The following is a 24,012-nucleotide window of genomic DNA, read 5'->3' as shown; positions in this document are numbered from 1 at the left end:
TATATCAGACTCACGTAGTTTACATTCAGTAATTGACTTTACGATTTTCGCTTTCACGGTCATTGCGCTCAGCTATGTGTTTTACTGGCTTCTGATTGGTTGGCCGACGGTCACGCGTTTTGACGCCCTCTTGCGATGGAGAGTTAATTCTATCGTTTCCAACTTGTATATCTTTAGCTGAAACAACTGGTTCCCTTGATGCTTTGATAATCCCTTTATTGGTATCAATATAACCGAGTGAATTGGTAATTGACTGCAATTTAGCAACCGTGAAAGTGTTATCATAGAGACTAACTCTTGTTGCTTCCCGCACCGGATGCCTTGATAGATAATCCGCCAGGCCAATTTTAGCCCCAGGCATATGTTCAATGACAAAATCAAAGGGAATAATTCGATCGATCCAACGAATCAACCGACTGAACATAGTTTTGTTTTTCTTATTGTTTCCATTCAATAATGATACCAAAGCCTTGTGATCTGTCACTACAGTAAATTGCCGCCCGAAAATGTAATTTCTAAAATATTCGGAACCCCAAACTACGGCCAGCATTTCTAGCTCATTTGTCGAATATTTCTTTTCGGCCGCATTTAGAAAACGAGATGCAAATGATATAGGGCGCCAACCCTCGGCGCTTAATTGTTTGAGTACAGCCCCCAAACCATTATGACTTGCGTCGCACACGATACGTGTGTCTTTATGCACATCAAAATGCTTAAGTTCGACTATGTTCGCAACTTGCTTTTTAAGCGATTTGAACGCTGTTTGGCAGTCAGTTGTCCATACTAATTCGTTTTTCTTACTAAGCAGTGGACGTAAGGGCGCCGAAGTTTCTGCCAACGCAGGTAAATATTTGTGAAGACTATGGATTGACCCCAATTGTGAGAGCGTTCTCGGGGCAGCTAATTTGTCAATCGGATCTGTTTTCCGCACCATTGGTGTAATCCCTGATTTTGTAATCCGGTGGCCTAACCATTCGCAAGTATTTTTCGCAAATTGACATTTTTCTAGTTTCAAAGCCATATTTTTTCTATCTAATTTCGCTAAAATCTTCTCCACAAGGGCAATATGTTCAATTTTGGTACCTTTTGAAATTACTAAGATATCATCAATGAAAGCATGCGCACACGGAAATTCGTGGAGCGGCCTCCCACCAACGTGGAGCGGCCTCCCACCAACGAAAATTTACAATGTTTGCTAGTATTTTCATTTAAAGGAAGTTGTCCGTATGCGTACGTGAGATCCATCGTTGTAAAAAAAACATCCCCCTGTTTATGTTCGCTGATCGTTTGCCCTACAATGTCCATTAGTTCTTCAATATTGGGCATTTGATATTTATTTTTATGTACTTGCTTGTTCAACTCTCTGGATTCCAGTTCAAGTTTTACCGAACCATCCTTTTTCACTGTGATGACGATAGGTGAAACAAAATATTTATCTGAACATTCGTCCAATTTTTGAATGTGACCTTGTTTCAAAAGTTTGTCAATCTCCTTATCGACTTTTTCCTGTAATGTTATGGGCACTCGCCTACCCTTTTGTTGAATTGGAGTTAAATTCTTGAAGAATTCGGCCTCTACTTTATAATTACGGATACGCCCTACCCTGCGAAAAAGATGGTGAAATTGCTTACTGAAATGTTTCTGCCAATGATCCAAGTCATTGTCCGTCTCCACAGTTCCTTCCTGTGAATGTATGCTGTTCACCCCTTCCGTCGGTGGTGCTTGTACCAACATCAGTCCTAGTGCTGGCATTAAATCCCTGCCAATAATAGACGGTCTGCACCCTCCGATGACGTTGATATCCGCCGAGCTAGTCCATCCGTTTGAATGAAGCGTGACTTGCATTTTCCCCAGAAATTTCAACGGATTGTTGCCGTAGTCGCGGAACTGGTCGTCTTTCGGATCCAGCGGTTTCAAATATACGCTAGCTGTTCCCAGGGTACGTTTTAGTTCCCCAATGGTAAAGATGGATATTGGCGAGCCACTATCAATCCAGGCTTGAGTTGCTTTACCATTGATCTTTAAGGCTAGCTTTGCCCCCGCGACTCTCAATTCTTCCTCCTCCTTCCGCCGGATTGACGTAACTACGTACTCCGTTGAATCCCATCCATGTGCCGGTGCCTTTGAATCAGTTAACCATACAACGGAACTTCCGTAGTTGGATGCACTCTCCTCCGGATAATCTTGTACAATCCCGCCATCGGTGCCGTCCTCATTTATCATGCCTACACGACCCCTATTCGCCGATCGACGTCCTCTACAAGTTCGCTCGTAATGCCCAGTTTTCTTGCAAAAGTTGCAGGTTGCGTTTCTTGCTGGACCTTTTGGAATGTGATCCGGGGTAAAACCACTCTGGTCACAATTATAGCACTTGCGATCTGCTCCTCCACGGGCCCTTCCTTGGGCCTCCTCTGCCAAATCCACGTCCGCCTCTTTGAAATGGTCGGCGATAACCTCCTCTGATTGCGCTTATTGGCTCCGCTTTGATTTGCAGTGAGCCCACTGGTGCTGCGGTAAGTCCCTCACCGGATACTTTATACGACTTGGCGTACTTGTCACCTCATCTGGTGTCTTAGTTGAACGACATAGTTCCGTTTGAGCCTCCTTATTGGACATATTAACTATAAACACGTCACGCAACACGTGTCGTTCCAGTGCTCCCAATGAGCATCTAGCGGCTAGTCCACTCAATACGGAGTGAAACTCTTCCAACGTTTCCCCGTCACGTTGTTTTCGAGATAGTAGCTGGTACGTCTCAAACGTTTCGTTTCTTTCTTTCCTGAAGACACTCTCAAATTCATCCAAAACCCGAGGATATCGGTAGTCGCCAGGTCCAAATGGGGTTTTCGGTTATGTAGTTCGTCCTGTCCGCGTTCCCCCAAGCACAAGTAGAGATTAGAAATTAATATCTGCTCCGCTTCCAAACGATTTTTTCCATTCACCTCCTCTGGCAGGTCTGTAATTTGCGCCGCGGTTAGCGTCCGATCAAAATAGAATGCCGTCGGATTGAATGAGTGTTTTGCTATTACACCCCAGGTAAAACGTGTAATCCAATGCTCCCACAGCATTGGTGCTTCCGTGCATTTACTCGGCCAAAATGCCGTAATTCCCAGTGGATTTTTTCCTGATCCCGCGCTTTGTCCTGCTTGCTGCGCCATGTGAAAAATGTATATTCAATATCGTAAATTCGCTGAATTTAGACTGACTGATTTTAGTCTTAACGGTTAGCAACAATAACTCAAAACATACACAGACTTAACTAAGATTGGCAGGTACTAATCAATTGCTAGCCGCACCAAACACATGGCCAAAACCAATGGCGCCAAACAACGTAATATATAGTTAGATACTAGGAATAATATATATGACACTTCAGACAAGAACATTGAGTTTTTCGAAAGTTTAGTAATACATTCCTTCTCAGTCAGAATCTGAGCTGATACCATTTTCTAACCAGAATTTGGTAGCACTGCTTGCTATCCACTGATCAGTTTACTTGAATATCGATCGTGCTTGATAAATTTCATCGTGAAACCGAGAGTGTTTCTCTCGATAGCAGCTCTCCGACTTTTCAACCTGCCCTCTTTTGTCAGATCGATAAATTTCCTTTGAGTAAAGGCAAGCGTTGTCGATCAAGATCGTATTTCTGGCTTGACTTTTGTTCTGTGGTCGGTTTCGAACAAAATTCGTTATATCTGTCTCTGTTGGAAGACCTCGCATTGTTTTCTTGTTCTTGCCATGTTTTTGTGTGAAGACTTGGTTCGATTTTGCTTCAAGGGTTTTCTCTTCTGTGTCAGTTTCTGAATCAGCACCGATTTCTAGTTCTCTGTCCTGAATCATACGAGACCCGGCCCCACTGGCATTGGCCTCGATTTCAATTTCCAATTACTTGCCTACGTTTTTCTCCAGCTGCAAGCTCGTTAAGGCACTGGCCTTAGTTTATTTTTGCCGATCTCATAAGTGCTCTTAGCAACTGCTTTTGAGTGACCTATCTGCGAGTTAATAGCTCTCACAGCGTTGGGGTCACCAACGGTTATTACCCAATGAGTCTTGATGGCCTTTCGGAATATAGTTGAGTTGAAGCGGCCAAAGATGTGTTGGGATTCGATTATTTTCCAATAGATTCTCATGACATTTAGAAACTTGGTGTCAGAAGTTTTGCTAAGACTCAACGGACAGAAAAGATACTACTCATTATCTTTCTCGAATGTCTGTCGCAACCTAATGTAGCAGTCGGGAAGTTTCTTGACGTTGTCTTTTACTGAGAGTACCTTTTCTCCTGTGAACTTGAAATTCTTGTGAGTTTTCGCCAATTTCTGCACTGTGACATTCGTTGGCTTTGACCTTTACCCATTCTTAGTGTCGAAACTTCAGGTGGCATTAACTTTATCGCATACATTTTTACCTCTTCGTCTAAGAAAGTTTCGTTCATATAGTCTCGTTGTATGTTCAGAATCGTGCCAGATCTTGCTCCCGTTGATAAAATAAGCAGAGAAATCAAATTTTTCTGAATTCTCATTCAGATGTTCGTTTTTTGAGGTCAGCAAGAACTTCTTCCATGTATGACTGAATTTTCGATTCACAAATAGGCATTGTGCTTATCTGGGTCGCTCATCGCCCTCCCTTTCTCTGAACATGTTGTTCCGAATGTTTTTTTGGTCTGTTCAGGTTTTAATTCGGCGTCCAATCTCTTTCTCAGCTACCGGTTAGTCTATGTCTGGGTTTCTGCTGCCCACTTTTAGCTCTAGAAAGTTTTTAGAGGTCCGATAAAAAGTTCTGGCTGGTCTAACTTGCTCAAATGAATTGTTGAAGTTTAGAAATGTATCGTATAGAAAAAGAATACTTATTTAACTTGAATTGTAAGCAACTGTTAGGCATCAAATCGAAAGCTTACTGCACCGCTCTATATCAGATCATACCGGACGTTAGAGATCGCAAGGTCACGACAGCAGGTCTCCAGACAGAAAGAAACAAATTGATAGCACTTACATAAACTCAAACTCTGGTCCCTATCTCATTCGGGCAACCACAAATAAATTTTAAATCGTAGATGTAAAATTTATCAACTCATTTTTAGGTACAGTTTTACTAGTTCAGTTTTAGTTTAACTTTAATTTTCAGGCATACTTGCCAAAACTCTCCTTAAGGTTTTTCTTCATCTTTTACTTATGTTCTATTCGGTGAATCATTACTCCCCCCATTTTGTCAACTCCTCTCCGTTGTCGCGTCGATTTTCGCGTTGCCTCATCGCCTTGTTTTTGTTTACCACCGACGTTTTTTGGCGTCCGTTCCCGGCGGTTCGTTTTCTCATCCGCCCGCTGCAGGATAAATTTTCGCCGTTTCGACTGCCCAATCGCTATCCCCATCCTCGTCGCTTTCGTCCTCGCTGTACTCGACTATTCGATGTTTTTTCGGTTTTTTCTCTCGTCCAATATCTTCGTCTTCGCTATACTCAACGATTTGGTTTTTCTTCGATTTTCGCCCTTTTTTCATTTCTTATTGATCCTTCTCTGCTTTTCTTTTGTACTTTGTGGGCTTAGTTGGACCCGGAGTGCTCTTTGTAGTCTTGCTAGGACCTGGGGTGCACGCGTTGCTTCTTTTTGGCTTTCTTCAGCCGCCGATCTAAATGAAACACCACTTCGCCTTGGTAACGAGCCTTTTTCCATTTGCACCGTGTGTTTAGTTAATTTTTCAATTTTTAATGGTAAACGTTTATACCTTCTCGGGTCCTTCCGGTCCGTTTCTCCAGTCTTTTGGTATGCTGTTGTGGTACTGGTTTTATGTCTTTTGAGCCATTCTGGTGCCTCGGGTAACTCTTGTGCTGCCTTAGGATCCACTATCTCCGTGGCCTTGGGGTCCGTCTCGATTAGATCATGCTCATCCAAAACCCTTGGGGTTTTTATGTTTTCCGGGGCGTACACCAGATCGCTCCGCTTCTCCCAATCTAGGGTTAGCTCCACAGTAGGGAGATTACTCGCCTTGTCTAAGCAATATAACTTCTGGTTAATAACATTGTTCCAATTTAGATTTTTCAATGATGGCTTTTTCGTCAAATTTCGTAGAGCCGTATTCGCTTCTCTTCCATGATAAGCCTCAAATGGCGTTAGCTTAGTCTTAGAATGGGGCACGAAAGGTAGCGCTCTTAGCGCACGGGGTATCATTAACCCAAACTTAATATTTTTTTTCCTGAAGATATGTTAGGACGTAGTTTTTTATCGACCCAATTGTCCGTTCGACCATTCCCGTCGCGCGATGGTCCTTAACCGGAGATTTTTTGAGTTCAATACCTTCATAAGTACAGAAATTTTGAATTTCATTCGAGCAAAAGCCAGTTGCCTGATCCATATGTAATTTCCTTGGGTGCCCATGGGTTTTTATGTACTTCCTTAGGAACTTCAATACATTTTTAGGACTTGTTGCTTGAACAGACATAAGCCGACGGCCAATGCGAAAAAGTATCTGCTGCTACTAGTACATATTTCTTACGACCCTTAACATAATTGACCGGACCACAGAAATGTAATTGAACCAAGTCATTGGGTTCCTTAGGCCCATACGTGTCCCCCATATCACTCTTTGGAATATCTGAATTAAGATTTTTACCTGCTTCTACGCAGCTTCTACAGTACTTCGCTGTAGCGACAATGTTTCTGTGCATTAGTGGTATCCATACATCCTTCGCGGCTGCAAACATCTTATCGCGTCCGTGGTGGTTAAAATGCAAACGATTGAGTACTGCTGACGACATATCCTTCGGTATGGCCAGCCGGCCATCCATCCACAGGCAGTTTTCGCGTACGACAAAGTCATTGTAATGTTGGGCGTAATATTGGCCCAATCCTGTGATGATGTCCTTGGCTCGTGGGTTCTTATCTCGGATTGCATCGCGTTTCGTTTTCAGTATCGGGTCCTTTTCCAGATTGGCTTCTACTAATTTCAAACTCAGGATCTCAGGGTAATCGATTTTTCTAACTACTTTAATGTCGGTAGGTACTAATGAGTAAATCCATTTATCATTCTGCACGAGTGGGTAAGATAATCCGGGAAAATGATGGGGAAATGAAATAATAGTATTTAACTTTTTCGAATTTGTTTGTTTTGGAACAATTTTTCTGGCGGTATTAATTCAATATCAGAGTCAGAACTTCCACTAGGCGGTTGGTTTAATCGATTTAGAACAACATTAAGGTTTACATCTCCGGAGTGGGTTGAAGTATTAACAATAGCGGATGTTCGCGGGTCGTTTTTCTCGGGTGAATTGATCGATGACATATTTTTTATACTTTTATTTTGAATTTTACAACTTGAATTTACGTTCTGAGAACAACGTCTGATTTTCTTACTTCGGTATTTGCATATTTCCACCGGTATGCAAATATCTCGATTCTGATTGGTTACTCGTCAGCTTTCGTCTTTTGCCACTCCCCAGTCTCCACGGCATGTAGGTATTGTTGTAGTCATAGATAAATTCCGCCTCGACTTCTATCTTCCTTTCGCACACTATTTGATTATGCTTCTTTCCTGATCTGTCTGTGTACATTTTCGGTCTTGCATTCGGTTTCTCCTTGTTACAGTCATTTATGTAACGTGCCATACTTTGCTCGTCTTCTTCCGCATCTATGTATAATTTGTGATCTTTATTGACGAATATGTATTCGTTTTCAACCGCCGCAAGTTTACGCTCATGATCAACCTCGGTAAAAACAGATAAAATCATTTTTCTCAAAGTTCTATCTTGAAACAAGTAACCTTCCCTTCATTTCGGCGGTCTCCAGAGCATAAAATTTCTCCCTGTCGTCCTTGTCCAGTCATAACTCTACGTCGTCTTAAGGTGATCTCGATTCAATGTGAGCATTCTCTCTAAAAAGAAATAAATTCTTTAAACTGTTTTCGAATAACCGTAATCAAGAATAGTTTTAGCGGTCTTTTTTCGTGAACAACACATAAAAAATAACTACGTACTCAGAGAGCACAACTCAAAGTACCCACGAAACGCCTAAAAGACAAGAGCTCGGACTCTTTTAAACTCTTTTCACGCCTAATAACTTTTCTTTTGTAGTTATGTAAAGAATAATTGACGTCATAATCTCTAAAAACGAAGTTTTTCAAGAAAAAAAACATTAGACCTTACATTTCTAGGACCAATCTGGTTAACAAATTCTTTTTTTAAAAACTTTTATATATCGTTGTACTTCTCCAAAACACAGTTTGTTGGTCATATTACTCAGAAATGGGTGGCTAAAAAGTAATTGAGAAAAATACAAAAAAGTCTAGAAATGTCGATAGGTCGAAGTTTCAAACGTGCTGCACAGCCTTCACAGTGAGTTTCGATATTCGATATATGTCTGAAAGTAAACTCATGGTCAAGCCTTAAAACACTTAGTCAGCAGTTTTGAAAGGAGTTAGGATGACATGAACTCTAAGAACTACGATTTTCACGGTCAAAGCTCTATACCCAAGTTTTCTGGGACCATTTTGGTTAATAAATAGCTTCTTGTTTTTTAACTATTTTTTGTTGTTGGAAACTATTATATGTTGTTGGAAACGTGAATGGCATAAAGTACAAAAATCTCTGAGTTATCGAAAAAGACTCCGATAAGTCGACAGATCAAACGGGCTGCACAGCCTTCACGGGAAGTTTCGGCACCACGAATTGCCCCAAAGCAAAAGCACTCTGTTTAGGCCTTATCACGTTTTGTTCATGATTTTGAAAAAAAAACCAACTCTAAAAACAACAATTTTCACGAAAGTTAGCGTTAGACCCAACTTTTCTAGGCCCAATTTGGTTACCAAATAATTTCTTTTTTTTTTCAATTATCTTGTACCATTGGAATCCTCTATTGCACAGTTTTTCAGCCGTTGTACTCAAAAGGAGCTGTCTGTAAAGGTTAAATGCTAAAAAATATATCCAGAATTATCAGAAAAACTCATGGTTTTAGAGCAAAAAAGTGCCAGAAATCGTCCAACATATAGGAATTTCGTAAAACTGATAGTTTAGTTGTGTTTCTCGTTCAAAATAACCCGTACTTGGTCATTTTTTGGGGTTTTGAAACGTAAGACAATAAGTTGAAGTTTTAAGTCACTTGTTGTGTCGAGTTTCATTTTCCAACCTATGAGTCTGACCCGACATGTCAAGAGTTGGGTCTAATTTTTATGCATATTTTAGATGTTTTTATATCATTGGAAAGCCCTGTTATAGGGGTTTATAAAACTGTGTTTACTTTTATTTTCCGATTGTTTTTCATTAAGTTATGGCCTTGGTGCTATCTTTTGCTAGACCCCAACTTTGGCTCAGTTTTTTAACATCTAGGGTTAGGTAGTTATATTTGTCCAAAATTAAGAAAAAATTGGTACCGTCGTGTAGCTCTTGAGCAGGTCTTCTCGAAAACAATATATAAATTGGCAAAAACATGCTTGAAACTAATTTACCAACAGTTTCAAAATCATATCGGAAAAGACTGTAAAATCATCTTAATCGGATTTTTGAGCTTGAACATTAGAGGGCGGCTTATCTTAGCTCAACTAGCCAATGCTGATGTTCTCAGAGCTCTACGATGGTCGGAACATACCTAGAGCGAAATTGAAAATCGGAATTTGAGCAGGGGAGGATACTTGAGAAATTTGTGGTATGCGAAGTTTTCGTTGGAAGTTTCGTAGTCCATTGTAGTGAATTTGACTAAAGGGTACTGGATAGTAAATTCAATAAGGAACTTGTAGCTTAGTTTTGAAAAGTAATTAGGACAAGGAGAAAGATAAGTTTTTAAATGACTGGAGCCCTTTCTGGCACATATTTATCTGTTGATTAGGTTACTAAAACCAAATTTTTTGTGACTTAATAGTCAGATTTAGCAAAATTAATGCCAAGGCTATCAATGATTTTCCGGGTTTTCATATGTTTCAAATAGCCGGAAAATGTTGAAAAACTGTAGCGATGTTTAACTTTTCGGTTAATTGCGGAATTTTCTTGACTATCTAATTTACCATTACTTCTCGCGATTTTATTTGAAAATGTGAAATTAATTCTAGACTAATATCGATACATCGTCGACGTAGGCTCATAATAAGTAGAGAGTACACTTCTCCCGATTGTAGCCCCTCAGTTCGGATCTTATACATGAAATAAATTGCTTCTGACCGTTTTCGAGCACTCGTATGCCCAGCGATTTTGTTCCCTTTAGTCTTTTGGCCCTGCTCGAGTCGACAAGACGAACTGATAGGACTCGAAGATTCATCGTTATACGATACGCAACCCTCTGTGACAACGGTAACTTCCTATCGCCAGCCTCAACCTGTGCAGAGGGCACGACAGTAGGACAGTAGTGAAGCAGGTACTATACGTGATACTTTGTACGGATTTAATGCTCCAATCGTTCGTAGCGTCATCGATGGCTTAACCTAACCTCATGTACCTTTTGTTAGGTCGAAGTAACATTCTGGTCATGTAAAGCAAACTTGTCCTCTCGGTAAAATTTTTGTTACCTGAATGTGAGATTGGAAGCTTTTCGACCAAGGCGTCCAGCTGAGCTTCGTTTAAGTTAGGAATAATGACTTCTTGGGTTACCATTGTGGTATGCGTAAACTTCGTTGTCGGTTTTATAGACCAGAATAGTGAAAGTGACTAAAAGGCACGCGATGTTTAATTTGACGGATAGCACCTAGCTTAGCTCTGACTAATGAATACTATAAGCGAGAAAAAGAAATTGCTATCTCATGCAAGGGCGTTAGAAGCTTTTATCTGTCTTAATTTTATTCTTTATTGATCAGGTCTTATGCTCTTAAGTATATGTGCAGTTGAGTTCAATTTTCAGCTTGAAAAGTGAATTTGCTCCCGAAAATTTTGTTTCGTTCGGTTCTAAAGCGCTAGTGTGCTGTAGTGTTTTGCATGTGCGATTTCCACAAGAGTCTATTGAACTTTTTGAATTATTAGTTGTCCCGAGGAGTAGGTGATAGATGATGTCCATCAAGCAAATGGGATAAGTGCATTTTTATGTCACCGACTCGTATCGAAGAAGGTCGACATGGTTCAATCCTCTGTGAGAACTGGGCTATTTCATATCTCCAGCTCCAACCTACGTCAAATCTGGATTCATTCCTCCGGCAATGGTTTCAACATCGGTTCGTCGCTAAGTAACTTCCTGTAGTCTTCCGCGCAGTCAGCGCATAGGGCTCGACAGGAGTGATGCAGGAATTCTACGTGATATTTTCGGGTTTCGTGCTCCAATCGGTAGTAGCGTCCTTAATGGTTCGCCTTAACCTCTTGGCTAGATACATCTTTTGTTATAATTCGAATCAAATCGGAAGTTGGACCGGACATTTTTAGCACCTGTGAAAAGCACCCTTTCTATCGAATTAGGGAAATTGTGCAAAACATTGTCGGAATTTTGTAGCTTAAGGCCTTGTGTAGGAAGTACAAAAGTGATTGTCAGGATTTAATAGGGCGATCATAACTCTAAATAAATCTAAAACCCAAAGAGAATTTGTGAAGTTATTATAGATGGCTCTCATGAGTAAAAGAATAGAATCGGAGAAGACTGGAGAAAACATGCCCCGTTAAAGGTCTCTGTGTCTCAGTTATTGAATCAAAGAGATAGTTGAATTGAACTGACCCGAGGTTAGAACCCGGTTTGCAATTGGAGTAGTTCATGAGCGAACAGTCGATAGTTGATTGCTACTCAGATAGTAGTTGAACACGAGGTCAATTACCGTGCTTGATTTCGCTTGCGCGAATTGTTTAACTGTAGGTGGTGAACTGAGGATTCGAGTCAAGTGATGATCGACAAGCGATTTTTACCATGTATCTAATAAATTTGTGGAAACTGTAAGCTATCGAGAGGTTTTTGAAGCGAAAAGCGGGCTTAATTGTGTGTAATTGAGAGAGAGAGAGAGAGAGAGAGAGGAGAGGAGAGGAGAGGAGAGAGGAGAGAGGAGAGAGGAGAGAGGAGAGAGAGGAGAGAGGAGAGAGGAGAGAGAAGTCCAAAAGGGTATATCACATATCATGGGAAAGTTGCAAAACCCTTTTATCAGCCGATTTAGTCTGACCATCAACATACCCCTTTTGGGATTGTAATAGTATCGAGCCTTGGTGACCCCGTTATACTACGGTATAAAGGTATGCGGTGACTGAGCTGCGATAAGTCACTTAGAGGGGAATACTCAAAAGATTTAAACATAATGATAGATTGCATGATTGCTATGGTCCTGCAGACGTCTTCAAATCGAAAAACCAAAAAGTAGGCCTTGGGTACAATTATAAAAAAAAGATAAAATATAGTTTTAGCTGCAACATTCGTTCCTATGTGTTTCTGTGGACAATAATCATGGTGATTAAACAATTGTGAGTTCAAGATGATTTCATGCATCTGTTCCTTAATGCTACTGCCGAAATATAATGTTGCAAAATCTGAAATAAATGCTGCTATTTATATCTTCATATTAGCGGGCGATCACTATTTTTCTTTCTCAGAAGAAGGATTGTTTGCGGTGCTTTTCTTAAATCATTCTTATAAAGGAGTGAAAATAGTAAATCACCTTCTGTGTAGTTGGGGTTAGGCCGAGAAAGAGTTTTGTACGTTCTTTCAAACATCTTTGCTCCAAATTGAACTTGGAATTCTCAAACCAAACTGTTTTATTTAAGTATTGGGAACCAGGAGCAAAATATATCTTAGGAACCAGAGATAATGCATCCTCTGGATGCTGTTTTTGGGATCTATGATTTCCTTTCAGTTTCAGGTGCTAATATCAATTAGTGAATACCATTACAAAAGTGCTCGATCAATTTAGAGTATTATGAAGATATCACAATGAAATATAGCGTAGGAACCAAGTTAATTGTAATAATGCTGTTTTGATTTCAGATCAGTTATAATGAGTGTGCGTGGTTATAGTCCGAGTACCCCAAATGGAGCAGGAATACCCTACGGTCAGCCTCAAATGGGATACCCCAATGCGGGTGGTGGCGGCGGCGGACCTCCCCAGATGATGGATCCCAATCTGCAGCAGCAGCAAATGGGCGGAGGATATGCGATGCCTCCAGGTGCATATAACAGGGGAACAAGGATGGAACATGTATCCAATAAAACTTTGAGCAACAGATCCTTCGGAGCCGTGTATGTATTACAATGTTGTCTTCTTGGTTTCACAATTATGACTGGATCCTTAAACGCACGTTCAGTAACTCGACCAACTCACTGCTTAAAGCTCCTTATTTGGTACATTTTTTAAATACCTGTTCCTGGTCGATCAGTCCTATAATTTTTTTAAAAATATAAGATTCTAAAACATGCTGAAAGTAGGAAAGAGCATTTTTGGCACGTTTTCTTTGAATCAAATCTGATAAACAAAATGGTTAATTAGAGCCAAACATTTTCTTGAAAATTAAAATTGGTATAAAATTTCAGCTATTTAATCCAGGTGAAAATTGTTTTTCTTTGGAAAAAATTTTTTTAGAGCTCTCGAAAATTGCATATTTTTCTAAAGTTTGATTATAAGTTTTATGGATTTTAGTAAAAACTTTAGGTATAAATTCGATCCCCCCAAATAGGGGTCAAAATTCTAGGGGGTAGGACCTATGAAGAAGTCGATTGGTGATGCGGAGTGGTGGAGAAGGGGGTTTCTTACAATTAAGTAGTTCCTGTTTACTTTGTTTCCAGAAGAAAAATTGTTTACGCGCAATCAAATTCATTTGTGAAATTTAGCAAGAGTAATTAAAATATAAATAATTTTGGTTTCTGCAATTAGCAGAGAATCTACGAAAGTTTATCCAGCCTGTCTAAGCAAAGCCCGTTTCTCTTATTTCACCATGGTCCACACTGAGTTAATTTGATGATCAATCTCTTTTTTTTGCGTCTAGAATTTTGACTAGGTACCACTATTGCAGCCAAACTCAGTCAGGCTGTGGTAGACCTGAAGCTAGAGTTCAAGTGAGCACGCGTCCTGAAACACCATCATTGTCACGTCAGGGGATTGATTAATGATCTGACACATTCTAAGTGAACGCCTTAAAGAGCTTCAAGGCCATTTTTTTACAATGTTTCAACAATAGTCGTTTATATTCGGTTTGTTGAGTTTTGTGACTTTTTTCCAAGTGGCTGTAAGGTATCTGCTTATAATATAGGTATCTGTTTTTGGTATATTGACTTAGCTGCCCCATATTGAGTCATTTTATGATCAAAGAAGCTTAATCTAACTTTTGAATTTTTTATGACAATTTTTGCGGCTCAAAGTATGTTGCTCGGGTAATATCGGCTTTGTTAGCGCTTTGTAAGTTTCATTTTGATGCTCAATTAGCTTTCAATTGTCTCACTTGGTATGTATGTAAAAGAAACTCTGTTTAAGAGAAAATCAAGACTAAGATATGAAAACTTCGGCAGATCGCTTTTTTTCCCGATTATTTTTGAAGAGCAGCACTTTTTGTAACATAGCTTAATCTGTCTAGTGTTAGCAAGTGTTTTGTGTTGCAGACTTCCAGCGACAGCGAGGAATGAAGAGTTGAATAGTGGAGTGGTGCGGCAGATCCAGATGGACTGGGACAACAGACAGTACCTGGAGGCGATCACTCTCGGCATCAAGAAGATTGCCGACTTCCTGAACAAGTTCAACGTCTCATGCCACACCCGCCTAGCATTCCTCAACGAAAGACTCTCTCATCTGGAACGACAGCTGGACTACATTCAAGCCAAGGTATGTAGATGTCATTGCATCTGGTAGGTAGCGCAGATTGTGTCAAAATGCGAGACCTTGTTCTTTTTTCAATACCAGCCGCACATTTCCATGCAAATACGTTACTTCAAACTCGTAGTCCCCGCAGTTTTTTTCAGGACTATTTTCTCTTTAAGTGCGTTTCTTCATATTTAAAATTATTAGAGCTCATTTTGCCGTATTTATTAAACTTCGTGTCGTAAAGTCGAGAAAAGATAAAATTGAGTCAAAATCTTCACGTCAATTAAAACAAAGAAATCTAAATATTATTAATTGGCACTGTTTAATTAATTTACTCATTTTACCAATCTTTCTCCCTGATCGGCCAATAAAACTTGTTAGAAGTTCTGGTCATTTATCAGAGCGTTAATCTGACGTGATCTTGTCTGCAACTACTTACCATCCGGAAATACTATTTAACATGCATTCATGGTAATAGTTCGTGATTGCGACATACAGCTGTCGTTAAGATTTGATGCAAAGTTATGATGAGTCTGAGTTAAGTTCATATAAAGACAAAGCGAAGCTTAATTTGGACCAACTGAACTATATACCCCCAAAATCCAAATAGGGAGATATTTGACTCGGTTAAAAGTATTATTTTTCAGCCAATCAGATTTGTGCATAGTATATCCAGGCCTTACTACTTGAATTTGTCATTTAATTTATTTTTTAGAAGGGGGAGGTTGTTCAGTTGGTCTATTTAAGGGGTAGATGTTTCACATGGACCCCCCTTATTTCAATAAACAAACTGAGGCAATATTTTTTGCAGGTGCCAAGGAGTAGTGTCGGGCAGAGTGGGCAGTCGCATACCTGAGGTCAGTCGTCATCTATCAAACACCTGACGATCATTATGACGTCACGCAAAAAGGCGCGTTGACTAACCATGAGTGGTACCTGCAGCGTCTTCTCAAAATTAACAAACAGATCTCTATGCGAAGAATATGGAACAATGCAAATACTGCGATGACTCTAATTGAATAATTTTGTTGATTTTCCATTTTTGAATATTTACTGAGCTCGAAAAATTCTGAAGCTGCTTCTAAATTCTATTTATGTTTATGAATTGTATCCACCATCAAAAATGCCTGCAAAAGATTTACTAAAATTTGCGACTTCTTGTTTCACACTTATTGGCAAATAGGCAGGCAACAAAAAGTTTTTTTTTGACCAGAATAAGCTTTATCAAAAGCATTTTTGTAAGCTTTAACTTCATTTGTTGAAATATACTATCAAAATTTACACGAAGAAACACATGTTACTTCCAGTTGGTTTTATTTTGCACCCAAATCGTTTGCCGTATTTCAAATTTTATAGGTTATCATTAGTTTAATTGAATCTTGAAAAAAGCTATTTTCAAAATTAAAGTTTCTTGAAACAAGCTTTCAGCCTAAGAGCTTGAGTGCAGTTTGAAAGCTGGAGGGTTGCAGAATCAAGCAATTTAGTCTATCACTTAGATCGATGGCGCTTGTTTTTCAGGCTTTGAGAAATTGTAACTTTAATCAGTGCTAATCATTTTGTAACGGACGAGACATTTCAAAGAGAGAAAAAAATTTAATTAGATTTATTAGCTAGTGAACAATGCACTTATGAACATTAGGGACCACGTGAACAACATCCCCCCCCCCCCCAGAAAGACCTAGTTGACAATCTCCCCTCTAAAATTAAATGCAAAATTGAAGCAGTAAGGCCTGCTGAAAAATATTACATTTAATCAAGTGAACGATCTCCCTATTTTGATTTAGGGGGAGATTGTTCACTTGATCCAAAATTAGATGCTGTTGAAAATCAGGTCAGTTCTCAGGTACATGAATCAAGTTTATGGCAAAACCGTAACAGAAAGGCGTATAAAATAATATATAGAATAAGGTGTTAGACGAAAAATTGGGATTCTCCTACTGACTAATAATTCGACAATGTTGAAGCAATCATATTATGTCCAAGACATGAAAATTAGGGACATAGGAACTATTGCCAAGATTCTTTAAGTGTCAATAAAAGAAGTGAAGACAATTTATTTGGGTTGCGTTTTTTTTCAGGAAAACTGTTGACGCTCAAATTTGGTTTTGCTATTTGACTTTTGGTTTCTTGTCGAGTTCAAGTCAAATTCCTTTGATAAAAGAAGGCTTTCCAAGAAATTCAAATGGAACGAAAACGTGATAACTATTTTTCAAAGTGAATTTTAACATTGAGATTTCCTGGCTGAATACAAAAAAATTACCTATTAATCCACTTCCCAAATTTGTTTTCTTTTGCTTGATCGAAAAGGTTAAATCAGAAAAATTTTTGGAATCGAAAAGCTTACAGATGATAACTAAATATGATTTTAAAATTCGATTGTCAGTCTATTTTTTTGGTTTCCTTGAACTCATGGGCCTTTGATCAACTGTTGGTTGGCTATGTTACTTGGAGTTCAAATGTGCGTCTTAGGACCCGTCAAGCAATCTGCCTACTGATCTCCATCGATAGTCCAGATATATCATCCAAGTCTATAGGTTGAACTTCTCAAATAGCCATTGAAGGTTGCAGTACGCAAAAGGAAATGCAAAGCGAAGTCTTTAAAACCATTTTAAGTGCATCGGAAAAGCTCCGAAGTGTGGCATGGCGAATTAACACAGCCTTAGAAAGTTCAGCTGAATTACGAGTTGAGCTGAGTTAGGTATGTTTTTTTTGGAGTTGAAGAGTTCGCAGCGAGTTTTTGATGCAAAGGTGATCGTAAAGGCAAAGGGATTCTAAAGGGATATCTAAAAGAGCTGTACTGTTCATCTCGTGGAAAGTTCTAGAGAGAACAGAGAAGGTGAATCAGCGGAGCGGGCTGCAGTTTGAAAAAATCATCAAGGAACCAATTGTTTTTCACAGATTTATGAAAGTAATTGCTTATAGACTCATACGAGGCTGAATTCCGACAGTTTCTTGGATGCTGCCTAGAATCAAATAGTTTTGTGTTAACACAAATAGTTTTGTGTTAACACTCATGGGCCTTTGATCAACTGTTGGTTGGCTATGTTACTTGGAGTTCAAATGTGCGACTTAGGACCCGTCAAGCAATCTGCCTACTGATCTCCATCGATAGTCCAGATATATCATCCAAGTCTATAGGTTGAACTTCTCAAATAGCCATTGAAGGTTGCAGTACGCAAAAGGAAATGCAAAGCGAAGTCTTTAAAACCATTTTAAGTGCATCGGAAAAGCTCCGAAGTGTGGCATGGCGAAGTAACACAGCCTTAGAAAGTTCAGCTGAATTACGAGTTGAGCTGAGTTAGGTATGTTTTTTTTGGAGTTGAAGAGTTCGCAGCGAGTTTTTGATGCAAAGGTGATCGTAAAGGCAAAGGGATTCTAAAGGGATATCTAAAAGAGCTGTACTGTTCATCTCGTGGAAAGTTCTAGAGAGAACAGAGAAGGTGAATCAGCGGAGCGGGCTGCAGTTTGAAAAAATCATCAAGGAACCAATTGTTTTTCACAGATTTATGAAAGTAATTGCTTATAGACTCATACGAGGCTGAATTCCGACAGTTTCTTGGATGCTGCCTAGAATCAAATAGTTTTGTGTTAACACAAGCGTGCAAGCGTAATTTAATTCGGTCAATTTGCTTTATTCATTGAGAGACGCACATTTTAGAAAGAGTTTTACGTGCAGTTGACGCCTTATATAAACATGGTATTATCTAGGTGTATCCTCGTTGTTTAAGCGCATTCTTAACTGCTTGATATCTAAGTTTTAAATATCTGCAACGTAGTTCATAGTAAGGCTTTATGGCTAGTGCGGAGAGGTTAAGACATATGAGCCCTAGCCACATTCCCAACCTCGAATCAGCAGTTTTTTTGTTCCGGCCATTTGAAAGGAAAGAACTTAGTATTTGGGTGCTTTTTAGTGTTTTTTGTTTTCCTCGTAAAATCAGGAACATCAAATTATCATCGGAACGGGTTGAGTGATATGTCACAATAAGGCTCTTTCAGTCGTGAATCGAGCGACTTTAAAAAACTTTGAAACATTTTTCTCGAGAAAAACTGGTTTCAAATTTTTGATTTTTGGTCGATTATCGAGCGAATAAGGTAAGCGTGCAAGCTTGCAATAACTTGTTTATGCTTAATTTTAGCTCTGAAAGTTTATTTTTAGAGTAAAGTTAGTTTTTGGAGTTTTTTGCGCCAGTTTGGGAATCCAAAATTCAAAAAACTTCTGCAGAATTGAAATTTCTGTACGATTTTTCTAAATAGTTTTTCTCTTCATTTTTAAACAAAAACTGTTTCCCACTTAGCGGTGATATGTTACAATAGGTGGTAAATTTCAGTGTAGTGCATGTATTAAGTTTGAGAACTATAATGCATAATATAGTCATTTCTTTTCAATCAATTATACTAATCGTTTTTGTAAATACATTACTCTGCCGGATGAAATGATATTCAAAAATTCATTGGCTTTTGAAACAAATTATAAACAATGTGCGAAGTATAACAAAAAGCGATCCAGCTATTCAAATTGAACCTACCACCTATTGTAATATATCACCTTTACGATCACCTATTGTGATTGCCTTTACGATCACCTTTGCATCAAAATTTACACGAAGAAACACATGTTACTTCCAGTTGGTTTTATTTTGCACCCAAATCGTTTGCCGTATTTCAAATTTTATAGGTTATCATTAGTTTAATTGAATCTTGAAAAAAGCTATTTTCAAAATTAAAGTTTCTTGAAACAAGCTTTCAGCCTAAGAGCTTGAGTGCAGTTTGAAAGCTGGAGGGTTGCAGAATCAAGCAATTTAGTTTATCACTTAGATCGATGGCGCTTGTTTTTCAGGCTTTGAGAAATTGTAACTTTAATCAGTGCTAATCATTTTGTAACGGACGAGACATTTCAAAGAGAGAAAAAAATTTAATTAGATTTATTAGCTAGTGAACAATGCACTTATGAACATTAGGGACCACGTGAACAACATCCCCCCCCCCAGAAAGACCTAGTTGACAATCTCCCCTCTAAAATTAAATGCAAAATTGAAGCAGTAAGGCCTGCTGAAAAATATTACATTTAATCAAGTGAACGATCTCCCTATTTTGATTTAGGGGGAGATTGTTCACTTGATCCAAAATTAGATGCTGTTGAAAATCAGGTCAGTTCTCAGGTACATGAATCAAGTTTATGGCAAAACCGTAACAGAAAGGCGTATAAAATAATATATAGAATAAGGTGTTAGACGAAAAATTGGGATTCTCCTACTGACTAATAATTCGACAATGTTGAAGCAATCATATTATGTCCAAGACATGAAAATTAGGGACATAGGAACTATTGCCAAGATTCTTTAAGTGTCAATAAAAGAAGTGAAGACAATTTATTTGGGTTGCGTTTTTTTTCAGGAAAACTGTTGACGCTCAAATTTGGTTTTGCTATTTGACTTTTGGTTTCTTGTCGAGTTCAAGTCAAATTCCTTTGATAAAAGAAGGCTTTCCAAGAAATTCAAATGGAACGAAAACGTGATAACTATTTTTCAAAGTGAATTTTAACATTGAGATTTCCTGGCTGAATACAAAAAAATTACCTATTAATCCACTTCCCAAATTTGTTTTCTTTTGCTTGATCGAAAAGGTTAAATCAGAAAAATTTTTGGAATCGAAAAGCTTACAGATGATAACTAAATATGATTTTAAAATTCGATTGTCAGTCTATTTTTTTGGTTTCCTTGAACTCATGGGCCTTTGATCAACTGTTGGTTGGCTATGTTACTTGGAGTTCAAATGTGCGTCTTAGGACCCGTCAAGCAATCTGCCTACTGATCTCCATCGATAGTCCAGATATATCATCCAAGTCTATAGGTTGAACTTCTCAAATAGCCATTGAAGGTTGCAGTACGCAAAAGGAAATGCAAAGCGAAGTCTTTAAAACCATTTTAAGTGCATCGGAAAAGCTCCGAAGTGTGGCATGGCGAATTAACACAGCCTTAGAAAGTTCAGCTGAATTACGAGTTGAGCTGAGTTAGGTATGTTTTTTTTGGAGTTGAAGAGTTCGCAGCGAGTTTTTGATGCAAAGGTGATCGTAAAGGCAAAGGGATTCTAAAGGGATATCTAAAAGAGCTGTACTGTTCATCTCGTGGAAAGTTCTAGAGAGAACAGAGAAGGTGAATCAGCGGAGCGGGCTGCAGTTTGAAAAAATCATCAAGGAACCAATTGTTTTTCACAGATTTATGAAAGTAATTGCTTATAGACTCATACGAGGCTGAATTCCGACAGTTTCTTGGATGCTGCCTAGAATCAAATAGTTTTGTGTTAACACAAGCGTGCAAGCGTAATTTAATTCGGTCAATTTGCTTTATTCATTGAGAGACGCACATGTTAGAAAGAGTTTTACGTGCAGTTGACGCCTTATATAAACATGGTATTATCTAGGTGTATCCTCGTTGTTTAAGCGCATTCTTAACTGCTTGATATCTAAGTTTTAAATATCTGCAACGTAGTTCATAGTAAGGCTTTATGGCTAGTGCGGAGAGGTTAAGACATATGAGCCCTAGCCACATTCCCAACCTCGAATCAGCAGTTTTTTTGTTCCGGCCATTTGAAAGGAAAGAACTTAGTATTTGGGTGCTTTTTAGTGTTTTTTGTTTTCCTCGTAAAATCAGGAACATCAAATTATCATCGGAACGGGTTGAGTGATATGTCACAATAAGGCTCTTTCAGTCGTGAATCGAGCGACTTTAAAAAACTTTGAAACATTTTTCTCGAGAAAAACTGGTTTCAAATTTTTGATTTTTGGTCGATTATCGAGCGAATAAGGTAAGCGTGCAAGCTTGCAATAACTTGTTTATGCTTAATTTTAGCTCTGAAAGTTTATTTTTAGAGTAAAGTTAGTTTTTGGAGTTTTTTGCGCCAGTTTGGGAATCCAAAATTCAAAAAACTTCTGCAGAATTGAAATTTCTGTACGATTTTTCTAAATAGTTTTTCTCTTCATTTTTAAACAAAAACTGTTTCCCACTTAGCGGTGATATGTTACAATAGGTGGTAAATTTCAGTGTAGTGCATGTATTAAGTTTGAGAACTATAATGCATAATATAGTCATTTCTTTTCAATCAATTATACTAATCGTTTTTGTAAATACATTACTCTGCCGGATGAAATGATATTCAAAAATTCATTGGCTTTTGAAACAAATTATAAACAATGTGCGAAGTATAACAAAAAGCGATCCAGCTATTCAAATTGAACCTACCACCTATTGTAATATATCACCCAATTAGCCTTGTTTACTATTACCGTCGAATTTGCCTAAATTCGACCTTTTCGTTCAGATCTTTTCATCACGCCACGCGGAAAAAACGACATTAATTTGAAAAACGACACTATTACTTTTGTGTTTTTTAAGACTATGTTTGGAACATTCTGTGCTACTTGCACAGTAACCGGCTATTCTTGTTGAATTTTGAAGTTGATTTTTTCATTTTTGCCTCTTGTTTTTCTTAACTTCATGTAAATTCTGAAAAGAATGCAAAAATTTTTATAATCGAGAAGACACCAGACCAGTTTTTGATAACTAATTTGACTTCGGGAAAACTAAGGAATAGTTAGTTGAATAAGCTATGTTATGAGCCTATTACAAGCCTGCTTGCTCGAAGTTAGACAAAACATCAAAAAATTCAAACCTGGTTTTTTCGACACTGGGGAAACTTTTTGAAAATTTTTAAATGTTCGAATCACGACTAAATTGGCTTTAACATGGCATATCGCTCGACCTCGTTCCGAATATAAATTTTTTGTGATCCTCGGAATTCTCTAATTAATCAATTTTCCAATTATTGTATCTCAAAGCTCGTCTTCTCCACGTTTTTAATTTCTCAACGTCACAGAAAATATAAACAACTCTTTATTGATGCGTGCTATTTCCTGTTGGTTTTGCATTTTATGAAATTTCATGCTCATGTCTCGCAAGAAATGGATGGTATTTTTTTTGTTGTGAGGTCACTTTTTGAGTTGGTCTTGATGCAATTACTTTTACAATTATAACATTTTTCAGAATTTGAGTTTTTCTGAATCTTGTCTTCGGTTTTCCTTTTAAAGTACTCTTATAGTTTATATCAAGCTGGCATGTGCAACGTACAACTTGTCGTCACTTGTTCAGTAATTCCAGAAGTTTTTTCTTTGATTATTTATCTGCTCAAAGCGTAATTTTTGATCGTATTCTATCAGGTAACTGCTCTTTTTTTTCTCTTGTTTACTCGACTTCCAATGGGGGCATTCATTAGGGACAAAATAAAAAAAGTGTTGCAGATTACAGGAAATTATCAACTTCTGGAAAAATTTAGATTCTTTTCAATTTCCTGCAACTGGATTTTCAACTTCCTAATTGATTAAACAATTTTCTTAATTGCAGCAGGGACAGATATAGGATTTTCTCGAGGGGGGGGGGGGGGATTGGAAAATGTTTACCAAAAAATCGCGTTTTTTCTGCGCACGCTCCTACTTAAAAGTAGTATATATTGGCGCCTTTAGAAAAATTTTAGAATCCGCCAGCCAAATATGGATACCTCAAAATAGTTCAAAGGGGGACCCTTTGGGTCGGAAGGGGTCGAATACTTGAGGAAGGGCGTCCGCCCCCCTAAATCCGCCCCTGAGTTGCTCTAGTATTGTATGCATATCCGTCCAATAATTTAAAACTCCAATATAGAGTAGTATTTTTTTTTTGTGCGCACCAAAAAAAATTGTCGCTATAATACTAACAAACTGTTCAATTGTTTACACTTGCGATCAGCATAGTGTGTTATTACGAACGTTCTTTTTTTCTAACCGAACTCGCAATTAAAAGTGTTCGTTAAGTGTTTTTTGGAAATTTAACTGTAGCATTGGAAGTTGCATAGCATATTTTCTCTGGTTTATCTTTAATGGCTAGTGTTTGGTGTCTATTAAGCTATCGTGACTGAGTGGTGAGTGTGTGAGACTCTTAGTTGCTTGGTGGCAGGTTCGAATTTTTACTAATTCGAGGCTTATTTGTAATTTTTATTTTTGCATTTTATAGAGCTACTTTTTGTCATGTATTCGCAAGTGTTTGCTTAGCGAAGCTTCGCCTCTGTGTCAAAGACTACAAAGCCAACTACCTCGTTTTCAGATCGACGTGGGCACAGCAACTGTAAGGGGATACAATTTTTGTATAAAGTTGTACCCTCATGTTGGCAAGCTCAGAACACGTTTGAACAAAAGTCAATTGGTTTCACTTGTCATTGGATTGCAAATTGAACACTCAGATTTCAAGTTGAATATTTTCGGTACAATCGCGACCGATTTTGGTGCAATTGAACCATGGTACAAATCAGAGTCCGCTCTTAACACTCGTA

The 24,012-nt window shown here is 38.4% G+C and overlaps 1 protein-coding gene across 1 annotated transcript in view; it reads left to right on the top strand.

Moving 5' to 3' along the window:
- LOC134840386 (uncharacterized) overlaps nt 1–16,027 on the top strand; it is a 181,690-nt gene extending 165,663 nt beyond the window's left edge. Inside the window, exons 2-4 of the mRNA XM_063856164.1 lie at nt 12,854–13,106; nt 14,460–14,679; nt 15,470–16,027. Coding sequence (XP_063712234.1) covers nt 12,865–13,106; nt 14,460–14,679; nt 15,470–15,514 — 507 coding nt within the window. The 5' untranslated portion in view covers nt 12,854–12,864 and the 3' untranslated portion in view covers nt 15,515–16,027. The remainder of the gene's footprint in view (nt 1–12,853; nt 13,107–14,459; nt 14,680–15,469) is intronic.
- The last annotated feature ends 7,985 nt before the right edge of the window (nt 16,028–24,012 follow it).

Source organism: Symsagittifera roscoffensis, chromosome 2 (assembly GCF_963678635.1).
Source record: "Symsagittifera roscoffensis chromosome 2, txSymRosc1.1, whole genome shotgun sequence".
Lineage (NCBI taxonomy): Eukaryota > Metazoa > Xenacoelomorpha > Acoela > Convolutidae > Symsagittifera > Symsagittifera roscoffensis.
This window is presented reverse-complemented; position numbering and strand designations above follow the sequence as displayed.